Raw genomic sequence first — 24,819 nt, 5'->3', positions numbered from 1 at the left:
TTTATTTCTTTTTTCTTGCCTGATTACCCAAGCTAGAGCTTTCAGTACAATGTTAAATAAAAGTGGCAAGAACAGACGTCGTTGCTTTATTCCTGAATTTAGTTTAGGGGAAAGCATTCAGTCTTTCTTCATTAAATAAGATACTAATTATGGGGTTTTGTAGATACATTTTATCAGGTTGAAGAACTAGCCTTCTATCCCTAATTTGTTGAAATGTTTTTATCATGAAAGAGTATTGGATTTTGTTAAATACTTTTCTTGAATATGTCAAGATGATCATTTTAATAATAGAATAAAGAATACCAATTTATTATTGTGATAAGTTTTGTTGACTGATTTATGTTGAACCAATCTTGACTTCCAGGGATAAACCCCACATATTCATGGTATATCTTTTTTCTATGTTTCTAGATTTGGTTTGTGTTTATTTTCCTAAGGGATATTGGTCTTTAGTTGTTTCTTTTCCCTGTGATGTGTACTTCCCTTTTTAAATGACAACTTTCTCAGATCACTATTGCATCAATCAGATCCTCAGCATAATTGTAGTTGTATCAAGATTTGACTATTTCATCCTTCTCTTTTTGGACCTGCCTTCTTATAGGGTTAATTTTCCAGAATTATTCTCAAGAGTAGTAAAATTATTTGTCTTATCTACTTTTAAAAATATTTTTATTTAGGGACACGTGGGTGACTCAGTTGGCTAAGTGTCTGCCTTCTGTTCAGGTCTTGATCTCAGGGTCCTGGGATGCAGCCCTGTTTCATGCTCCCTGCTCAGTGGGGAGTCCGCTTCTCCTCCCCCTCTGTCCTTCCTTCCCACTTGTGTTATCTCTCTCTGTCTCAAATAAATAAGATCTTTAAAATATATATTTTTTTCATTTAAATACTTCCTTTTCACTGAGCTTGTTTTCTACACTTGGTTTCAGTTTCCCCCTCTAATATTTTAGAAAACTTTCCATCTTTGATTTCTTGTGTTGCTATTACTTTTGTGTTCCTGTTCCCAGTTCTGTTCCATTTCTTCTGGACCACATAACCCTTTCACATTCTAGGTTATTAAGCATTCCTTCCACCTTGCTCAAAGATCATTCTTAGTCCTACTACCTCCAAACACCTTATCCAGGAGATAGAAAAAAGTATTAAATCCCACATTATCAGCCAACTCTACAGATGAACATGGACCTAAAAATGCCACGAACTTCAAAGTTTATATAGATGTGAAATATTTTATGTTACCCTGTTTTGTTTCTGTGCATCTTAATTTATTTGTGCTTAGATTATTAAAAAAAATCTCAGCATCAGTATAAAATAGGTAAGCTTGACTTTAGGAGAAAGAGGAAGACAAGGTTTTTTTGTTTAACCTAAGACCATAAACACAAAAATTTATTTTCTTCTATCTTCCATCTCTAGGTGGAGTATGTGTTTACAGATAAAACTGGTACACTGACAGAAAATGAGATGCAGTTTAGGGAATGTTCAATTAATGGCATTAAATATCAAGAAATCAATGGTAGACTTGTCTCTGAAGGACCAACACCAGACTCTTCAGAAGGAAGCTTATCTTATCTTAATAGTTTATCCCATCTTAACAACTTATCCCATCTTACAACCAGCTCGTCTTTTAGAACCAGTCCGGAAAATGAAACGGAGCTAGTAAGTAACTTTTAAGTTAATAAATTGGAATTTCATTTGAAGTAATTCTCTTTGGTATTTACTGGACTGTAGGAGAAAAAATTTAAGAGTGGAGCAAGGGGGGTGGGGAGGAGTCAAGATGGCGGAGAAGTACCAGGCTGAGACTACTTCAGCTTGCCGGAGATCAGCTAGATAGCTTATCTAAAGATTGCAAACACCTGAAAATCCATCGGCAGATCGAAGAGAAGAAGAACAGCAATTCTGGAAACAGAAAAACAACCACTTTCTGAAAGGTAGGACCAGCGGAGAAGTGAATCCAAAGCAACGGGAAGATAGACCCTGGGGGGAGGGGCCGGCTCCCGGCAAGCGGCAGAGCAACAGCGCACAAAATCAGGACTTTTAAAAGTCTGTTCCGCGGAGGGACATCGCTCCAGAGGCTAAACCAGGGCGAAGCCCACGCGGGGTCAGTGTGGCCTGAGGTCCCGCAGGGTCACAGAAGGATCGGGGGTGTCTGAGTGTCGCAGAGCTTGCGGGTATTGGAACGGGAAAGCCGGCTACAGAGACAGAGCCGACAGTGAGCTCACAGCTCGGTGTTACCTTGAACCGGTCACAGGCTCAGTGAGCTCGGAGCGCGGCCGGAGGTCAGGCAGATGGGAGTTACTGGGCGCTGTTCTCTGAGGGTGCACTGAGGAGTGGGGCCCCGGGCTCTCGGCTCCTCCGGGCCAGAGACCAGGAGGCCGCCATTTGTATTCCCGTCCTCTGGAACTCTACAGAAAGCACTCAGGGAACAAAAGCTCCTGAAAGCAAACCCGAGCGGATTACTTACCCCGCCCCTGATAAGGGCGGTGCAATTCCGCCTGGGGCAAAGACACTTGAGAATCACTACAACAGGCCCCTCCTCCAGAAGATCAACAAGAAATCCAGCCTAGACCAAGTTCACCTACCAAGGAGTGCGGTTTCAATACCAAGGAGAGCAGCAGAATTCCAGAGGAGGAGAAAGCAAAGCACGGAACTCATGGCTTTTTCCCTGTGATTTTTTTTAGTCTTGCAGTTAATTTAATTTTTTTCTTTTTCATTTTTTGTTTTTTTTTCTCGCCTTCTGGTAAAAATTTCTTTTAACTTTTACCTTTTTCTTTTTTAATGTTTTTTAACTAGTTTATCTAATATATATATTTTTTCTTTTTTATATTTTTCTTATTTGTTTTCTTTTTTTTTAATTCTTTTTTTTTCTTTTCTTTTTTTCTTTCTTCCTTTTTGAACCTCTTTTTATCCCCTTTCTCCCCCCTCACGATTTGGGATCTCTTCTAATTTGATTAAAGCATATTTTCCTGGGGTTGTTGCCACCCTTTTAGTATTTTCCTTGCTCCTTCATATACTCTTATCTGGACAAAATGACAAGACGGAAAAATTCACCACAAAAAAAAGAACAAGAGGCAGTACCGAAGTCTAGGGACCTAATCAATACAGACATTGGTAATATGTCAGATCTAGAGTTCAGAATGACAATTCTCAAGGTTCTAGCCGGGCTCGAAAAAGGCATGGAAGATATGAGAGAAACCCTCTCGAGAGATATAAAAGAACTAAAATCTAACCAAGTTGAAATCAAAAAAGCTATTAATGAGGTACAATAAAAAATGGAGGCTCTCACTGCTAGGATAAATGAGGCAGAAGAAAGAATTAGTGATATAGAAGACCAAATGACAGAGAATAAAGAAGCTGAGCAAAAGAGGGACAAACAGCTACTGGACCACGAGGGGAGAATTCGAGAGATAAGTGACACCATAAGACGAAACAACATTAGAATAATTGGGATTCCAGAAGAAGAAGAAAGAGAGAGGGGAGCAGAAGTTATACTGGAGAGAATTATTGGGGAGAATTTCCCCAATATGGCAAAGGGAACGAGCATCAAAATTCAGGAGGGTCAGAGAACACCCCTCAAAATCAATAAGAATAGGCCCACACCCCGTCACCTAATAGTAAAATTTACAAGTCTCAGTGACAAAGAGAAAATCCTGAAAGCAGCCCGGGAAAAGAAGTCTGTAACATACAATGGTAAAAATATTAGATTGGCAGCTGACTTATCCACAGAGACCTGGCAGGCCAGAAAGAGCTGGCATGATATTTTCAGAGCACTAAACGAGAAAAACATGCAGCCAAGAATATTATATCCAGCTAGGCTATCATTGAAAATAGAAGAAGAGATTAAAAGCTTCCAGGACAAACAACAACTGAAAGAATTTGCAAACACCAAACCAGCTCTACAGGAAATCTTGAAAGGGGTCCTCTAAGCAAAGAGAGAGCCTACAAGTGGTAGATCAGAAAGGAACAGAGACCATATACAGTAACAGTCACCTTACAGGCAATACAATGGCACTAAATTCATATCTCTCAATAGTTACCCTGAATGTGAATGGGCTAAATGCCCCTGTCAAAAGACACAGGGTATCAGAATGGATAAAAAAACAAAACCCATCTATATGTTGCCTCCAAGAAACTCATTTTAAGCCCGAAGACACCTCCAGATTTAAAGTGAGGGGTGGAAAAGAATTTACCATGCTAATGGACATCAGAAGAAAGCAGGAGTGGCAATCCTTATATCAGATCAATTAGATTTTAAGCCAAAGACTATAATAAGAGATGAGGAAGGACAATATATCATTCTCAAAGGGTCTGTCCAACAAGAAGATTTAACAATTTTAAATATCTATGCCCCCAACGTGGGAGCAGCCAACTATATAAACCAATTAATAATGAAATCAAATAAACACATAAACAATAATACAATAATAGTAGGGGACTTTAACACTCCCCTCACTAAAATGGACAGATCATCCAAGCAAAAGATCAGCAAGGAAATAAAGGCCTTAATCGACACACTGGACCAGATGGACATCACAGATATATTCAGAACATTTCATCCCAAAGCAACAGAATACACATTCTTCTCTAGTGCACATGGAACATTCTCCAGAATAGATCACATCCTCGGTCCTAAATCAGGACTCAACCGGTATCAAAAGATTGGGATCATTCCCTGCATATTTTCAGACCACAATGCTCTAAAGCTAGAACTCAACCACAAAAGGAAGTTTGGAAAAAACCCAAATACATGGAGACTAAACAGTATCCTTCTAAAGAATGAATGGGTCAACCGGGAAATTAAAGAAGAATTGAAAAAAATCATGGAAACAAATGATAATGAAAATACAACGGTTCAAAATCTGTGGGACACAACAATGGCAGTCCTGAGAGGAAAATATATAGCAGTACAAGCCTTTCTCAAGAAACAAGAAAGGTCTCAGGTACATAACCTAACCCTACACCTAAAGGAGCTGGAGAAAGAACAAGAAAGAAACCCTAAGCCCAGCAGGAGAAGAGAAATCATAAAGATCAGAGCAGAAATCAATGAAATAGAAACCAAAAAGACAATAGAACAAATCAACGAAACTAGGAGCTGGTTCTTTGAAAGAATTAATAAAATTGATAAACCCCTGGCCCGACTTATCAAAAAGAAAAGAGAAAGGACCCAAATAAATAAAATCATGAATGAAAGAGGAGAGATCACAACTAACACCAAAGAAATACAAACTATTATAAGAACATACTATGAGCAACTCTACACCAATAAATTTGACAATCTGGAAGAAATGGATGCATTCCTAGAAACATATAAACTACCACAACTGAACCAGGAAGAAATAGAAAGCCTGAACAGACCCATAACCAGTAAGGAGATTGAAACAGTCATTAAAAATCTCCAAACAACAAAAGCCCAGGGCCAGACGGCTTACCGGGGGAATTCTATCAAACATTTAAAGAAGAACTAATTCCTATTCTCCTGAAACGGTTCCAAAAAATAGAAATGGAAGGACAACTTCCAAACTCATTTTATGAGGCCAGCATCACCTTGATCCCAAAACCAGACAAGGATCCCATCAAAAAAGAGAGCTATAGACCAATATCCTTGATGAACACAGATGCGAAAATACTCAACAAAATACTAGCCAATAAGATTCAACAGTACATTAAAAGGATTATTCACCACGACCAAGTGGGATTTATTCCAGGGCTGCAAGGTTGGTTCAACATCCGCAAATCAGTCAATGTGATACAACACATCAATAAAAGAAAGAACAAGAACCATATGATACTCTCAATAGATGCTGAAAAAGCATTTGACAAAGTACAGCATCCCTTCCTGATCAAAACTCTTCAAAGTGTAGGGATAGAGGGCACATACCTCAATATCATCAAAGCCATCTATGAAAAACCCACCACAAATATCATTCTCAATGGAGAAAAACTGAAAGCTTTTCCGCTAAGGTCAGGAACACGGCAGGGATGTCCATTATCACCACTGCTATTCAACATAGTACTAGATGTCCTAGCCTCAGCAATCAGACAACAAAAGGAAATTAAAGGCATCCAAATCAGCAAAGAAGAAGTCAAATTATCACTCTTCGCAGATGATATGATACTCTATGTGGAAAACCCAAAAGACTCCACTCCAAAACTGCTAGAACTTATACAGGAATTCAGTAAAGTGTCAGGATATAAAATAAATGCACAGAAATCAGTTGCATTTCTCTACACCAACAGCAAGACAGAAGAAAGAGAAATTAAGGAGTCAATCCCATTTACAATTGCACCCAAAACCATAAGATACCTAGGAATAAACCTAACCAAAGAGGCACAGAATCTATACTCAGAAAACTATAAAGTACTCATGAAAGAAATTGAGGAAGACACAAAGAAATGGAAAAATGTTCCATGCTCCTGGATTGGAAGAATAAATATTGTGAAAATGTCTATGCTACCTAAAGCAATCTACACATTTAATGCAATTCCTATCAAAGTACCATCCATCTTTTTCAAAGAAATGGAACAAATAATTCTAAAATTTATATGGAACCAGAAAAGACCTCGAATAGCCAAAGGGATATTGAAAAAGAAAGCCAATGTTGGTGGCATCACAATTCCGGACTTCAAGCTCTATTACAAAGCTGTCATCATCAAGACAGCATGGTACTGGCACAAAAACAGACACATAGATCAATGGAACAGAATAGAGAGCCCAGAAATAGACCCTCAACTCTACAGTCAACTAATCTTCGGCAAAGCAGGAAAGAATGTCCAATGGAAAAAAGACAGCTTCTTCAATAAATGGTGCTGGGAAAATTGGACAGCCACATGCAGAGGAATGAAATTGGACCATTTCCTTACACCACACACAGAAATAGACTCAAAATGGATGAAGGATCTCAATGTGCGAAAGGAATCCATCAAAATCCTTGAAGAGAACACAGGCAGCAACCTCTTCGACCTCAGCCGCAGCAACATCTTCCTAGGAACAACGCCAAAGGCAAGGGAAGCAAGGGCAAAAATGAACTATTGGGATTTCATCAAGATCAAAAGCTTTTGCACAGCAAAGGAAACAGTTAACAAAATCAAAAGACAACTGACAGAATGGGAGAAGATATTTGCAAACGACATATCAGATAAAGGACTAGTGTCCAGAATCTATAAAGAACTTAGCAAACTCAACACCCAAAGAACAAATAATCCAATCAAAAAATGGGCAGAGGACATGAACAGACATTTCTGCAAAGAAGACATCCAGATGGCCAACAGACACATGAAAAAGTGCTCCATATCACTCGGCATCAGGGAAATACAAATCAAAACCACAATGCGCTATCACCTCACACCAGTCAGAATGGCTAAAATCAACAAGTCAGGAAATGACAGATGCTGGCGAGGATGCGGAGAAAGGGGAACCCTCCTACACTGTTGGTGGGAATGCAAGCTGGTGCAGCCACTCAGGAAAACAGCATGGAGGTTCCTCAAAATGTTGAAAATAGAACTGCCCTATGACCCAGCAATTGCACTATTGGGTATTTACCCTAAAGATACAAACGTAGTGATCCAAAGGGGCACATGCACCCGAATGTTTATAGCAGCAGTGTCCACAATAGCCAAACTATGGAAAGAACCTAGATGTCCATCAACAGATGAATGGATCAAGAAGATGTGGTATGTATACACAATGGAATACTATGCAGCCATCAAAAGAAATGAAATCTTGCCATTTGCGACAACATGGATGGAACTAGAGCATATCATGCTTAGCGAAATAAGTCAAGCGGAGAAAGACAACTATCATATGATCTCCCTGATATGAGGAAGTGGTGATGCAACATGGGGGCTTAAGTGGGTAGGAGAAGAATAAATGAAACAAGATGGGATTGGGAGGGAGACAAACCATAAGTGACTCTTAATCTCACAAAACAAACTGAGGGTTGCTGGGGGGAGGGGGGTTTGGGAGAAGAGGGTGGGATTATGGACATTGGGGAGGGTATGTGCTTTGGTGAGTGCTGTGAAGTGTGTAAACCTGGTGATTCACAGACCTGTACCCCTGGGGATAAAAATATATGTTTATAAAAAATAAAAAATTATATAAAAAAAAGAGTGGAGCAAGGAATATATATTTGAAATGTATATCCTTTGATTCAGCACTGAGAATTTGTAGTCACAATCCAGTTTAACTTGCAAATTAGTATGTTGCCTGCCTTCATTCTCTGAGTATTTAAATGAGACTAAGTGGAGAACCCTTACTGCCTTAAAGTAAAGAAGACTTTGCTAAGAAATAGAGCTTAAATGTATTTAATACATTTTGTGATCTCACTCTTTTCACTAAAGAGTTTTCATCTTTACTTATAATTTGGCTCTTTCCTAAAAAGATATTTTTGTGTTGAAGGGTCATAAGCAAATGTGACATTTTACTCTTCAACGAGCTAATATTCAGGCATTTCAGGATTATAGCACTCCTGTTGTAGATCTAAGATAATCAAATTGTTAACTGTATTTATTGACACTTTTTTGTCCAATTCTGCTTACAGTTTTCTAAATGTTACTTGGGAATGGTATTTTTATTGAGAATATTATCCTTCTACAGATTAAAGAACATGATCTCTTCTTTAAAGCAGTCAGTCTCTGTCACACTGTTCAGATTAGCAATGTCCAGACTGATGGCATTGGTGATGGTCCCTGGCAATCCAACTTTGCACCCTCCCAGTTGGAATACTATGCGTCTTCACCAGATGAAAAGGCTCTAGTGGAAGCTGCTGCAAGGTAGTTTGATCTAATTTCCAAATCTTCAGAAAAACACCTTTTAAATAAAAAGGTGCAAATACTAGAAAATTACTTAAAATTGTCAAACAAAATTCATAAACACATAAAGGTAGAAGTATACTTTAAATTGTAAATATGTGTTATTAATTTTGTCAAGCTTGCATTGAATCATATTTTGAAGAGGTCTTTAAAAATCTGATTACTTTTTTTTTATGAAATATGAATAATGTAATTTGTGAGAAATACTTGTGTATGTATTGTTTTGCACTTACACTGATTCTTCACATTCTTAAAAACATTGCCATATTCAAAGAAATATTTTAAAATACATTTAATTGTATACTTTTATTCATGCTAAGTTATAATGACATATTATGAAACATGAAATATCATCCTTAAATCTTATATTTCTTCATCTTTTAATCCCTAGAATTGGCATTGTATTTATTGGCAATTCTGAAGAAACTATGGAAGTTAGAACACTTGGAAAACTGGAACGGTAATTTTTTTCTATTCTGTAGTTTTCTATGTAATTAATATAAAACAGGAATCTGTAAACTGTGGCCCACAGGTCATATTTAAAGCCTACAGCTGGCTTCTAAAGCCTGCAGAAAAGTTCATTACATACTTTAAAGGTTGGGTTTTGTTTTGTTTTTTTTTTTTTAATGCAACAGTGACCATATATGGCCTGCAAAGCCTAAAATATTTACTCTTTGGATCTTTACAGAAAAAGTCTACTGACCCCTGCTCTAAAATGATGTAATACAATGTTATACTTCATCACAGGAATAACAGTATCCTACTCTGAATCTTTCATTTGTATTTTAGCTTAGTGTTTCTTGAATTTACTCATAGGTTTATTTTTATGCACTCCTGGGGTAATTTCATGAGTTCTCACTAAATTAAAAACAAAACTTGTTTATATTGCCTGTGATTTTATTTTTCAAATGTTAGGGCACACCTACCTGTTTCCAATATTTACACTGCTTGATAAATTAATCCATTCCTGTTCTATTCATACCTTTCATGGGTTTACCGATTCCAGTCATACCTCACCTCCAGCTGTCCCTTTCCAAACTCTGCTTTTCCAAAAAAGAAAATAAATTCTAAATAGAAATAATAATAATTTTCTAAATAATAGACAAAGTTCTAAAATAGAGCCCGTTCTTTGGCTGTTTTCATGGAGAAGCCTGTCTAGCTCATTTCATCAACTTAAGAACCATCATACCACTCTGGTTTGTTGTGCGGGTTTTTTTGAGATGTACACATCATTCTATATGTGTATCACTATATAAATCCATCCAGAAAACTTTAAGCCACACCTGACTTATCCACACAAATTCCTTTACTACTCCTTATAAAGGCATTTGCTCCCCGACCTGTACATATGTCCACTGTGTCAGATTCAGAATCACTGCTATAATGATCCTCCATTACTAATGTGAGTGTGTTGTATTTCTCAGGTATGTTTGGGCAAAAAAGAGGGTTGAGAATCAATTACATTTTTTAGTGAGAAAAACATGAAGCTGGGCAGATCTGGATTCCAGTCCTTTGCTGTGCCACTCACAAGCTTATTTGACTTTAGAAAATTACTTATCTTTCTGAACTGAATGGTCCTCTTCTGTAAAATGAGATAAGAAGTACCTTCTTTGGTTCTCATGGGTATTAAATGACATAAAGTATATAAAGTACTTGGCTTTTGGTAAGTACTCAATATATGTCAGTTCCTTCTATTTCTATCTTGTGTTGTTATTAATGACTCATAACCCATCATCTTGAAATTGTAGTTGAGATTGATTTCTTGTTCTAAATCTTATCTTTTATAGAGTTTCTTCAAATATTCACTTAGTATCTTTCAAAAAAAGTAAACTTTTGGTTTTTTAAATTTTTTTCCTTAGGTACAAACTGCTTCATATTCTTGAATTTGATTCAGATCGTAGGCGAATGAGTGTAATTGTTCAGGCACCTTCAGGTAACCTACCTAAACTTTTATGAATTTATATTTATCTAATATTAAGAGCTTGATAACTGATTTTTTTTTTTTTTTTAGGTGAGAAGCTTTTATTTGCTAAAGGAGCCGAATCATCAATTCTTCCTAAATGTGTAGGTGGAGAAGTAGAAAAAACCAGAATTCATGTAGATGAATTTGCTTTGGTGAGTGTAAATTTCTAAGATATAAAACTCTAAAAGATATACATATGTAAGATTTAAGGCTTCATTTTTGCATTAGTAATTTATCACAAGTATGGAAATTCTGCAGTTCTGTTACATTATGTGTTGGCTCCTACATTCTTTGGTTAAAAATTAACTTTTAATTTGCTAAAATGCAGGTCTTCTCTTTGAACCTGTTATAGTCAGGGCTTTTTTGGCTGCAAAGACTATTTAAATTAATATATTAAAAAGAGGAGTTTGCTTAAAGAATATAGGGAAATCCCAAAGATGTGAAGATACTGGAACCTTCATGCTTTGCTGGTGGAATTATAAATGGTACAAACACCTTAGAATATAGTTTAACAGTTCCTCATAGAACATAGAATAATATAGTTACTATATAACCCAGGAGTTCACTGCTAGTTATATACCCAAGAGAACTGAAAATGTATGTTCACATAAAAACTTAGCATTATTCCTAAATGGGCAAAAGGTGGAAACATCTGAATGTCTATCAGCTGATGCAAGAATTAAACAATTTGTCATATTCATATAATGGAATGTTGTTTGGCCACTAAAAAAAATGAAGTAATCATATGCTAAAACATGGGTGAACCTTGAAAAGTTCCTATGCCTAGTGAAAGAAGCTAGTCACAAAATGTCACATGTTCCATTTATATGAAATAACCAGAATAATGGAATTTATAGAGACAAAAAGCACATTAGTGGTTGCCAGGGGTAGAGGAAGGGGTCAAAGGGAAATGTCTGCTAATGGATGTGGGATTCCTTTTGGAATTGATGAAAATGTCCTTGAATTAGATAGTAATAATAGTACAACTCTGTGAATACACTAAAATCCACTGAATTGTACGCTTTAAAGGAGTCAGTTTTATGGTTTGTGAATTAGTTCTCTCTTACCTGAAGAGTGAAGGGGAATTTTATGAAAAGGACACACTGCAATTCATTTGAAGAGGAAGATTTTTAGGTAGTTCTTAGTCTTAAGAACTCATGATCTCTTATTTCTGCATTTCTATAATTGATTGCTCTGTACGCCTCTCTGCTCACCTGCCTCCTTTACTTACCTTACCTATGGTTTATTTTCTCCCATTACTTGTTTCCTAATTGTTTCTGATCTAGTTCGTCTGTCACACTGTAACATCCATGAGGACAAAGACATTGTTCTCCCTTACACTCATTTTAATCCAGAACAATACCGGCACATAGTTGGCATTCAGTAAATATTTGTTGTAAAATGAATTAGTTTCATATATTAATAACACTCAATGGTCCCTTAACTGTTCTTTAAGAAAAACAGTTATTTGTAGGTGTGGGTCATTTGTAAATCAAGGAACATAAATTATTTAGGAATCTGAATAGTGTCATGTAGTATTTTAAAATGTACCCTTTCCAAGTTTTGTTGTTAGAATATTTATTTTGGGGGGCGCCTGGGTGGCTCAGGCACTAAGCATCTACTTTCAGGTAAGGTCATGATCCCAGGGTCCTGGGATCCAGCCCTGCATCAGGCCCCCTGCTCAGCACAGAGTCCTCTTCTCCCTCTGCCTGCTGTTCCCCTTGCTTGTGCCCTTTCTCACTACCTCTCTGCCAAACAAATAAATAAAATCTTTAAAAAATATATTTATTTTGGGTTTTTCTGAGGAGAATGCACGGCAAGAGAAGGAATTTGTATAGCTTTTAGTTATAGACACAAACTTTAAATAGAACACAGTAAGAAAAATTTGTGCCCAGGAGAATTAGATAATCAAATATATATTCCTAAGTGTTGTATAATTCCATTTCACTAGTGAAGGTATACAATGATGGGGTTTAAAATCATTTGGTGACTATAGAAAGTATTGTTTATTTGATAAGGGCCACCTCACAGACTTCATTATTGAACTGTAAATTCATTATACCAAGAACTCTCAGGAAATTATGGTCTCCTTTGCTTCAAAAAAATTCTTATAAAGTACATAAAAGTGGATTTGTAAGTGTTAGAACAAGAGAGAAGAACCTGGGGCTACCTCCCTCTTGACAGTCCTGAAGTTACCCCTATAGAACTTTCTGGCTTTCCAGGTAAAACAGTTTTAAAACCACAGTAAGATAATCTTTATGATCCTTTCTAGGCTCTAATATTCTACAATTTTAAAACTTCAGTTATTTTAAGCAATTTTTAAAGACCTCCTCAGCAGTTAAAAGAGCTATGATAATATATGTCCCATAACTCAGGTAATGAGGGCTTTGTGACACTTCATTTATTTCTTATTACTAAATGATAGTACTTTTTAAGTTATTTGTAACTGATTTTTGGTAAGGCAGCCTCAGTTTATTTAAGTGACTTCTTGATTTCTCATTAGTTATTTTTGTTCAATTTTTGTCTTTAATTTTTCTGTTTTAGAAAGGACTAAGAACTCTGTGTATGGCCTATAAACATTTGACATCTAAAGAGTATGAAGAAATAGATAGACGTCTGTTTGAAGCCAGGACTGCCTTGCAACAACGGGAAGAGAAATTGGCACATGTCTTCCAGTTCATAGAGAAAGACCTGATACTACTTGGAGCTACAGCAGTGGAAGACAGGTAGGTATCAGACAAACAGGCTATTGCCTTTTCTCTCATAAGAATTTTCTTAGCCAAGTATTTCTAATTTATGACCTAAATTCCATTTATTAACATTTTATAATAATGTATTTTAAATCAAAATAGTTAAAGTCTTAATTTTTCCTAGTCAGTATATACAATTTTTATTCTAGCAGGTATCTTAAATAGATGAGAGAATTCTGCTGTGTATAGTTTTGCTTATAGGCAATTTTTAGAATACTCCTCAGTGTGCCATACAGGGGCTTTAAGCACCTGCTTAATTCTCCAGCCTCATTTCCCACCACTGCCTGCTTCCACTTTCTGCTCAGTAGTACCAAACCATATATAGTTCTCTGAACAACTGTAGCTAAAACTATTCTATTTTGTGCCTTTTCTCTTTGGCAAGGCTGTGCCTTCTGCCTGGATAATTTTTCCTTTATCCATTTGTGAATGTCTTTACAAAGTATAGCTCAGATAGTACCCCCACTCCAGTAAGTCCTTTCCTTACCCCTAATAGGATTAAAAATTCTGTTTGTGAAGTATTCATGTTTTATAGGTAGTACAATATTGTTTTTGTGGCAGTGCAAGTATTTCTTTAAAGACTTTCTCCTCTGTTAGTTTGTGAATTCCTTAAGGTCCTTTTAGTCTTTGTTCCCTAAGACTAAGAGTATCTGTATCTAAGAGTGTTTGCATTTTTTAAAATATAGGTTTCCTTTTCTTTTCTTTTTTTTTTTTTTTTAAAAGGTTTTCATTTACCTATCAGTTGTCCTAATGAGATTTCTGAGACTCACCTAAAATTACATCATCCTTTATTTATCCATATTTTGGATAAATTTCCATTATCATATTTATTTATTTTATCCATATTTTGGTTTTTAAACTACTGACATGAGAAATTTTCTTATAAAAAAAGAGAAAAATCTTCTAATTTCAAATTTAAGACTTTCTAAATAAAATAGGAGTATATGAAGACCATATATTTAGTGTGGTTCTATAAAAATCAACTTTGAAGATAAATTCTTTTCTTTTTTTTTTTTTAAAGATTTTATTTATTTATTTGACAGACAGAGATCACAAGTAGGCAGAGAGGCAGGCAGAGAGAGAGAGAGAGAGGGAAGCAGGCTTCCCACGGAGCAGAGAGCCCGATGTGGGGCTCGATCCCAGGACCCTGAGATCATGACCCAAGCCGAAGGCAGCAGCCCAAACCACTGAGCCACCCAGGCGCCCCTTGAAGATAAATTCTTAAAATACAAATGTGCAGATGTTATGTTAACCAGATGATCACTAATTTGATTATCCCTATTTCTTCCCTAATGGGAAAAAATTCAGTTATATCACTCTATGATAACATTAGTCAGGGAGTCAAAATTAACATTACATGTACTATCTGATTTATATTTAAAATAGTCAAAGACGTATTCTCTACTGCTAATGTTTCTTTTATTTTCAGGCTACAAGATAGAGTTCGAGAAACTATTGAAGCATTGAGAATGGCTGGTATCAAAGTATGGGTACTAACTGGTGATAAACATGAAACAGCTGTTAGTGTGAGTTTATCATGTGGACATTTTCACAGAACCATGAACATCCTTGAACTTGTAAACCAAAAATCAGATGGCGAATGTGCTGAACAATTGAGGCAGCTTGCCAGAAGGTAAGAATGTAATTATCTCATGAGTTCTGGGGTCAGCAAACTATGGCCCATGGGTCAAAGATGGCCCCTTTCTGTTTTTTATAGCCCATGAGCTCAAAATAATTTTTATGTTGTCTAAAGGAAGAGAAAGAATCCAAAGAAGAGTAATATTTTGTGATGTGAAAACTTATGAAATTCATATTTAAACGTCTAAGTAAAGTTCTGTTGAAACACAGGCACATTCATTCATTTACATATCATCAGTAAAGGATTTTGCACTACAGTAGCCTGGTTGGATAGTTGTGACAGAGACCTTCTGAAACACTTTTATCTTTTCTCACTGGTGCTTGATTTGTTACAGATTACTGTGACACCATTATAAAACAGTAATGTTTTGAGTGTCACCCATATTGCCCTATGACATTTTACTGTATTTTTAGTATCAGTATTTACCAATCATGTTCAAACAAAAGAAAAATGGACTTTTAATATACTTTTAAAGCACAGTGAAGTACTGATTATTTTATTATCAAATTAGATGGCATTGTATTTATTAATCAGTGACACTTTAATATACTACCTGTTAGAAGAGACATATTCAAAGATGAAGTATAAAATCTCATTAAAGATAGTTCTTTTGTGTTAAAATGTACAATCTCATTATAGTTCATCATTAAAAGGTGGACATTTGCAATTGATTTTGATGGTAGGGAGCATAAACTTTAAACCTCAATTAAGCAAAATGTTATCCTCCCACCCCCAAAGATTTCCATTCTTCTCATTGGTAGATTTATGTTACTTAAAACTTGTGCTCAATTACTATTACTACAGTTTTTACTTAGTCAATAAAAATTTTTGTCAAAATCTGTTTCCTCTCTTTTAGTATAAGTACCTATATTATATCCTCAATTGAGCCTCTTGGCCCACAAAACCAAAAATTAAAATATTTACTTCTACCTCATTTTTCAGAAAACACTTGTCAAACTAATTCTGATCTAATTTAATCTAATTTATTTGACTATACTGGGAAATTAATCTGCATTTTATTGTTCTGTGATAATTACCCAAGTATTTATACTCTAAGTTGATTTTTTTTCTAAGTCTGTGTTTTGTAGACAGATAACTTTATTCATGTGCTCCCTTTAACATTCTGATTTTTCACAGTGAATTTAGGATTGCTTCAGTGGAAGCATCAGGGTTGCTCATATGTAGGCATCTTAGGTCTCCTACAGGTACCTGTCATTTGTGATCTTGTGATGCTAATACAGAAAAACAAATGTGAAAAGACACAGTTATCAGTATATTTTCAGAGCTATATTCACATTTGATATGCAGGCACTGATGTGGTACTAAACTCAATTTCATCAAAGGAAAACTTATTTAAAGGATGTTTTAAAGAGATAGTACAACTCTCAGAAGGTTCTTTGCTTGAGTTCAAAAAGGGGGTTGATCTAGGTAATTATACTATAGCTTGGGAGTAGTGACAACACCACTGTGGCTGCTTAAACATTTAAATACCATAATATCAACAAGAATTCCCTAAAACATAGAAATTAATTGCTCAGAAGCATTTACTTTATATATGCTTTCCAGAATATTAATCCTGATTTTAAAAGTAGTAAGTGTCCATTTAAAAAATACTGAAGACGATAAAGAAGAAATGATGGGACATAACATAATACAGACATCTAAAGATAATTATTGTATTTTAGAATGTTTTCTTTAAGTCTTCTAAATTTACGCTTCTATTGACTCTCTTAATATTATGGATATTGTTTATTTCCCTTTTTGTACAAGAACAATATGATAAAGTAAAGACTACAGTCTTTTTTTAAGACTGGCTATCTGAAGTTTATACCATCTTTTTGGTAGAATATGTTTCCTGAAATAACCAGATAAGTCAATAGGATTTTGATTTACAGGCTTCCAGGAAATGCCTCTTCTAAAAATCTTGGTTAAGGGCACCTAGGTGGCTCAGTGGGTTAAAGTGTCTGCCTTTGGCTCAGCTCATGATCCTGGGGTCCTGGGATTGAGCCCCACATGGGGGGGAGGTCTCTGCTCAGCAGGGGGCCTGCTTCTCCGCCCCCCCCCCCCAGCCTCTCTGCCTACTTGTGATCTCTCTTTGTCAAATAAATGAATAAAATCTTAAAAATAAATAAATAAATAAATAAAAATAAGAATCTTGGGTAGAACAAAGAATTCCATACCTTTGAAAGTTTTAGTTTATATACATTTCTTCACAAACATTCATTGATGGTCTGCTATCTAGAATTTGGAATACAGAGTCATATAAGGAGTATTGTTTACTCTCAGAATATTTACAATGTATAGGAGAAACAGTAGTGGATATACTGTTCTAGACCTATCACTGCTGGCTTGTAACAGGCAAGAACAGAAAGCTCTGGATATATAGAAGAGGGAAGCTTAGCCTAGACAACAGAGCTCTGTGGGAAAACTCAAGACTGTGCTGTCTCCCAAAAGAAATGTTAACTGGTCAGAGAGTAACATGAAAAAGCATAAGGGACAGCATATGCAAATTTCCAGAGCTGAGAGAGAAGTGATGGTAGTTGAGTATGGCCAGAGAATACAAGATGGAAAGAGGGTATGGGAAGTATTGAGACGTGAAGCCACAGAGATGAACAGATGCTGCCTACTATGTGCCAAAACTGTGAAATGCTCTGCCATATTTCCTTAATATCTCCTGGATAGTGAGATAATACAGTGACCTATAAAACCTGTCCAGAGGGGCACTTGGGTGGCTCAGTGGGTTAAGCCTCTGCCTTCGGTTCAGGTCATGGTCTCAGGGTCCTGGGATTGAGCCCCGTGTCCGGCTCTCTGCTCAGCAGGGAGCTTGCTTCCCTTCCTCTCTCTCTCTCGGCCTGCCTCTGCCTGCTTGTGACCTTTGTCTGTCAAATAAATAAATAAAATCTTTTAATAATAAATAAATAAATAAATAAAACCTGTACAGAGAAAACCTAATTTAGTGTGCCTTGGGAAGTTTCCAGAGGAAAACTGATCAGATCTCTCCCACTCTTAGCTGCTTGCTACCCCATTCTTCTGAGACACGTGCTCAGGCAGTGCTTAGACTGAACATAGTGGAGGGAGTACAGGTTGCTAAGTAAAATTTGGCCAATAGGGAGAAAAAAACAGTCAGTGTGGTGTTGCTTTCAAATACTGGGCAATTGATAAAAGAAAAATACATTTTTTAAAATTTCACATTATAAAATATAATCATTGAATGCTTATTGGTTATAGTGCAACACAATAGTGATAAGGCATACTGTGAAAGACATCATTTTAACTCACAAAGATTTTTTTATAAGACTAAAATCTGTTGATATATATTTAGTTTTTATACCTTGTTGCTCATTTAATAGTGTTCTCACTTTTGATTTAAAAATGGTGGGTATGGGGAGCCTGGGTGGCTCAGTGGGTTGGGACCTCTACCTTTGGCTCAGGTCATGATCCCAGGGTCTTGGGATCGAGCCCTGCATCGGGCTCTCTGCTCAGCAAAAGCCTGTTTCCTCCTCTCTCTCTCTCTGCCTGCCTCTCTGCCTACTTGTGATCTCTCTCTGTCAAATAAATAAAATCTTAAAAAAAAAAAAAATAGTGGGTATGACCACTAAGGAAAACAATATGGGGGTTTCTCAAAACACTACAGATAGAACTGTGTGATCCAGCAGTCCCACCTCTGGATATATATCCAAGGAAGATGCAGTCACTGTCTCAGAGGGATATTTGCACTTTCCACCATGTTCATTGCAGCAGTATTCACAATAGCCAAGAATGGAAACAACCTAAGTATCTGTTGTTGGATGAATGGATAAAGAAAAGTGTGTGTGTGTGTGTGTGTGTGTGTGTGTGTGTGTGTGTGTAAGTAAATACAGGAGTATTATTCAGCTATGAAAAGAAATTTTTTGTGTGACATGGATGGACATTGAGGGCAGTATGCTAAGTGAAGTAAGTTAGACCGAGAAAGACAAATACATACATGTGGAATATAAAAAAGCTGAACTCATAGAAACAGAGTAAAATGGTGGTTTCTGAGGCCAGAGTATGGGGGAAATGGAGAGATGATGGTCAAATAGTACAAACTTCTAGCTTATATATAAAGTGAATAATTTCTAGAATTCTAATGTAGAGCATGATAACTATAATTAACAGTACTGTATTACATATTGTTAATAGAGTAGATCCTAAGTTAATTGTGACATCAAAAAATGGTAATTACATGAGGGGATGAAGGTGTTAACTAACCTAATTGTGGTAATCATTTTGCAATATATATGTGTAGCAAATCATCACATGGCATGCCTTAAGTGATGTTATATGTCCACTGTATCTCAACAAAGCGGGGAAAAATGAAATAAAAATGGAGGGATATATCCATTGACAGATGAATGGTTAAAGAAGATGTGGTATATACAGTGAAATACTACTCAGTCATCAAAAAAAATCTTGCCATTTGCAATGACATGGATAGAACTAGAGGGTATTATGCTAAGTGAAATAAATCAATCAGAGAAAGACATTATATCTCACATGTGGAATTTAAGAAACAAAACAGAGGGTCATAGGGAAAAGAGGAAAAAGTAAAACAAGACGAAATCAGGAGACAAACCATAAGAGACTCTTAAGCATTCGAAACAAACTGAGGATTGCTAGAGGGGAGGGAGGTAGAGGAATAGGGTAACTGGGTGATAGACATTAAGGAGGGCATGTGATGTAATGAGCACTGGGTATTATGTAAAACTGATGAATCACTGACCTCCACCTCAGAAATAATAATATATTACATGTTAATTAATTGAATTTAAATAAAATTTTAAAAAGGCACTAAGTTCAAAAAAAATGAAGGGATATTTCTCAGGCAGTCTGCTATACTGTGATGAACTATAGTATTTTCTTTATGGATGTAACAATGCTACTTTGAGTGCTGGCCTTCAACTACATAAAGACGTTTGCAGCAGAATATAAATCTAGATGCTGCTTCTTTTATTATGAAAGTTTTATTAAGAGAGAATAGGGAGAAACAGTTGAACAAAATAGTTTGCCCAGTATTATAGTGATTCACATACTAATGCAAGCTTTTTGTCTCTTCCTGGCAACAGTTTACCCAGCTGTCAATAATCAGATCATACTTTGAGTGGTACTCATATAGCATAGGCCCACAGAGAGGTGTTACTCATGTTCCACCATAGGAATATCTGGGGTTACATAGAAGGGGTTAATATCAAAAGACAATTTTGAGGCGTGCCTGGGTGGCTCAGTCGGGTAGAGCCTCTCTGCCTTTGGCTCAGGTCATGATCCCAGGGTCCTGGGATTGAGCCCTGCATCGGGCTCTCTGCTCAGCGGGGAGCCTGCTTCCTCCTCTCTCTCTGCCTGCCTCTCTGCCTACTTATGATCTCTCCCTCTGTCGAATAAATAAATAAATAAAATCTTAAAAAAAAAAAAAGACAATTTTGATTATTTTATTCCTTCCTGCTCCCATAGTGAATCTAGCTTACAAATTTTCCTGAACACAGTTAATTGCATTTAATTCTTTAAACTTAGGATTTTCTAAATGTATAACTAATAATGTTTTTATTTTTATATGATTTTTCATACTAAAATTAGGGGAAAAAAACCTCTGAGTGTTATAATTCACATTTTAGAAAATACAGTAACTATATCTGTATCAGTTCATTGTAAAACTGAATATCATCTGTTTTACTCATCATATAAGTCACTCTCAGTTCTGCTTAATCTCAGCTTTGAATTCTGCTTAATCTCATAACTTAGTTTCTTCCCTGGTATATCAGTTTTGTAACCATAAAGTCTATGGGTAAATGGTCCATCTTTTTGTAAGAATTTTTGTTTACTAAATTTAAGTATAAATAATACGGCTTCAATGTATCTAACAGAGGATATAATTCTCTCTTAGAATTAAAGAGGATCATGTGATTCAGCACGGGCTGGTGGTGGATGGGACCAGTCTGTCTCTTGCACTCAGGGAGCATGAAAAACTATTTATGGAAGTTTGCAGAAATTGTTCAGCTGTATTATGCTGTCGTATGGCACCACTGCAAAAAGCAAAGGTATGTTTGTATTATAAAACACTGCAGAAAGATATTTAGATCTAAAAGGATTCTTGGGGGCTCCTGGGTGGTTCAATCAGTTGGGCATCTGACTTTTTAAAAATAAACATATAATGTATTTTTACCTCCAGGGGTACAGGTCTGTGAATGGCCAGGCTTACATACTTCACAGCACTCACCATAGCACATACCCTCCCCAATGTCCATAACCCCACTCCCCTTTTCCAGCCCCCCTCCCCCCAGAAATCCTCAGTTTGTTTTGTGAGATTAAGAGTCACTTATGGTTTGTTTCCCTCCCAATCCCATCTTGTTTCATTTATTCTTCTCCTACTCCCTTAACCTCCCCATGTGGGCATCTGACTCTTGATCTCTGCTTAGGTCTTGATTTCAGAGTCTTTAGGTCAAGCCCCACTTTGGGCTCCATGCTGGACATGACCCTACTTTTTTAAAAAAGTGAAAAATTATTCTTTAAAGTTAATGCCTTATCTAGTCCTATTTGGTAGTATGTAGTGTATGTATGTTACTAAGTGAGTCACCTCTCACATTTTGAATGTTAACCAAGTACATTGGTCTAATGACCTTTGGAATTTTCAGAGTGATTATTAGTTTCAACTATTCGTAATGACCTACAAAGTCTTTGATGAATATCAGTTTGTGATTTTGCTGAGACAGAAATTGAACTATGATAACTTAGTTTCTTCAGTTATTTAGCTAGTGAGGACCTGTTAGACTTCTGCCACTTCAGGTGGTTCTGTGGATCTCTGCTAATTTTTGCATTCTCAAATAATAATAATAATAATAATTCTTTGTTAAAAGTGGCTATTAAGTGACGAAACTTTAAGTTAAAAAGTCAGTTCTTGTGGTTTGAAGCTATATGTAAGAAATATTTACATTTCAGCTATGATTCAAGTGAGTGTTTAAAATGCCCGTATTGTTATAAATCATGTACCCCGGTCTATGGAGACTAAAACTGAAGACCAAATAGAGCTAATGCCTAGGTTCTTTAAGTATGTTCAAGAATTCCAAAGAAACCTTTCTTTTGACTTTATTGAATTTAATCTTTGTGGCTTTTTAAAATTTCTTAAATTTTATGACAAGAGAAAGTAATTATCTTTCCTCTACTTCCAACGAAAAGAATAATTTCCTGAGAAAGAGAACATTTTGCCTAAGTTCAATTATGTGTAACTATTTTCTAACACAGTTATTAAGTAGTATTTAAGATTCTTGATTCCCATCATAAAATCCAAAGATAATATTCTTTTTTGCTGTGACATTTTTGAAAGACATTCCTAAATTCTCAGAAGATGAACCCCAGGGCATATTATTGTCTAATACAAAATTAATTTTTTTCATTATTCAACTATTCTTATAACTGTCATTTCAGATAAATTACTATCTACTATAAGAAAATTGAAATTTTATAATAAATAACCAATTAGTTGTATATCTTTCAGGTAATAAGACTGATAAAAATCTCACCTGAGAAACCTATAACATTGGCTGTTGGTGATGGTGCTAATGATGTAAGCATGATACAAGAAGCACATGTCGGCATAGGTGATTGATTTTTTTACTTGATTTTTAAAGTTGGTATACTTACTTGGTGACTTTGAATTTTCCTTTTGTGAACTGAAGTGCAGTGTCAAATATATGAATGCAATGTAGTAATAGATCAGTGTATCCCCCTCATTAAGCCCAATATTTAGGATTTTTTTAAAGATTATTTATTTATCAGATTGAAAATGAGAGCACAAACAGGGGGAGTAGCAGCCAAAGAGAAAAGCAGCTCCTCTCTGAGCAAGGAGCCCGATATAGGACTTGATCCCAAGACCCTGGGATCATGACCTGAGCTGAAGGCAGACACTTAACTGCCTGAGCCACCCAGGCATCCTTAGGGATATTTTAATTACAAAATTTCAAGGAAATAAATACCATGTTAGTGGATTTTATCTTTGCCAAGCCCCCTTCATAATAAAGTAATTTTTACTTGCCATTTTGCAAGTATTTTCTCATTTGTGAAGTACTTTCTCACATCACTTTATTATTTTTAAGCTCTAAATTTGTGATTTACATAGTTCTCCTCGTGGTTTCAATTTATTGTTTTAGAGTGTTATTACTTACTCTATTTTTTAACCTAAAGATTCTGTAACCCATTCTAATGATAATTTTAGAAATAAGAAATTAAACTAAAATGATTACAAAATTTCAAATAATTTTCTAATCTAATAACTTTTATTCTAATTTCTTTTCTATTTTTGCCTAAAATTTTTGTTGGATTTAGGATACTAATAACACTTTATTATGTTTATCAGTCATTTCATATTTAAACCATATTCTGACCTGTATTCCTAAATAACTTTATTATACAAATACAGAAGCAAAGATGAAAAGTATGAAGGTTTTTAATGAAGTAGATAAAGTTTTAGTTAGAAAAGAAGCTGATGCCTCTTCTGGAATCACCACTATAATGTTCTGTGAAGTAGTTCTCAGGTCTAATATCTCCAGTGTAACTCTCAAATCAGTTCCTTTCTCTGAGCTAATTAAATCTTCATTATGATAACTTAATTTTCTTTCTAACTTGTATTATTGTTTCCCATAAATCTCCATAACAATTTGATGATAATTTCCTATACCATACATTAAAACATAAAAAGCTACAGTATTTATAACAGTTTGAGTCTAGATGGTAACAGACCCGTGAACAGAATAGATTCAAATATCTGGAAATTTATTTTATAACTTGGGAGATGTTTCAAATAAGTAGGGGAACAAATTACTTGATAAAAAAAATTAGTATAACTGGTTTGGTTATTCAGGAAAAAAAAAGAAGTTGGATTCTTTTCCATTGCTTATAGCTAAACAAATTCTAGATGGATTAAGGATTTTTAAAAAACTTCAAAGAGGGGCAACTGGGTGGCTCAGTCAATTGAGCATCTGACTCTTGGTGTCATCTCAGGTCATGATCTCAGGCTCTGTGAGATTGAGCCCCAAGCCCTGCACTCATGTTTAGCAGGGAATCTACTTGGGATTCTCTTTCTCTCTCTTTGTCCCTCTGCTCATGTGCTCTCTCACTCTCTCAAATAAATAAATAAATCTTAAAAAAAAAAATTTAAAGACCACAAAAAGTAATAGAAGAAAAGATTTAATGAGTAATCTTATAATTTGAGGTATTGGAGGATCTTTTTAGTAGAAATATCAAAGAAAGCAAGGCACTGTGAAGGAAGACATCAGTATGTGTAGCAGAAGTAAATACCCCCAAATGCAGATTTTAAACATGAAACTAATGAAGAATATTTGCAAAACAGATGACGAAGTCTTAATATTTCTGGTATGTAAGGTCTTAACAAATTAAGGAGTATGAGGAAAACACTTTGGTAAAATATGCAGAAGGATGTGAGTCATCAGTTGTCACAAAAGGAGATATCTAAAATGAGGACTAAATGCCTAAAAGTAGTATTCAGTCACTAAACAAAAAATGCAAGTTAAAATTGCCTATGAGGTTGGCAAAAATTACAAAAAATTATAAACCTGGAATGGGCAAAGATATAGAATTATCAAATCCTTGTATACAATATTAGCAAGAGTGTAAATTGGTATACCCTGCATTATTTTGTATAACAGAAT

The 24,819-nt window shown here is 35.7% G+C and overlaps 1 protein-coding gene across 3 annotated transcripts in view; it reads left to right on the top strand.

The window, feature by feature from the left end:
- The window catches only part of ATP11B (ATPase phospholipid transporting 11B (putative)), a 122,674-nt gene that overhangs the window by 59,284 nt on the left and 38,571 nt on the right, over window positions 1-24,819 (top strand). For all 3 annotated transcript variants that reach the window (XM_059163376.1, XM_059163377.1, XM_059163378.1), the window contains exons 13-21: window positions 1,405-1,647; window positions 8,582-8,757; window positions 9,188-9,256; window positions 10,656-10,729; window positions 10,808-10,911; window positions 13,304-13,485; window positions 14,936-15,139; window positions 21,042-21,195; window positions 22,650-22,752. In XM_059163376.1, coding sequence (XP_059019359.1) covers window positions 1,405-1,647; window positions 8,582-8,757; window positions 9,188-9,256; window positions 10,656-10,729; window positions 10,808-10,911; window positions 13,304-13,485; window positions 14,936-15,139; window positions 21,042-21,195; window positions 22,650-22,752 — 1,309 coding nt within the window. The remainder of the gene's footprint in view (window positions 1-1,404; window positions 1,648-8,581; window positions 8,758-9,187; window positions 9,257-10,655; window positions 10,730-10,807; window positions 10,912-13,303; window positions 13,486-14,935; window positions 15,140-21,041; window positions 21,196-22,649; window positions 22,753-24,819) is intronic.

Source organism: Mustela lutreola, chromosome 2 (genome assembly GCF_030435805.1).
Source record: "Mustela lutreola isolate mMusLut2 chromosome 2, mMusLut2.pri, whole genome shotgun sequence".
Lineage (NCBI taxonomy): Eukaryota > Metazoa > Chordata > Mammalia > Carnivora > Mustelidae > Mustela > Mustela lutreola.
This window is presented reverse-complemented; position numbering and strand designations above follow the sequence as displayed.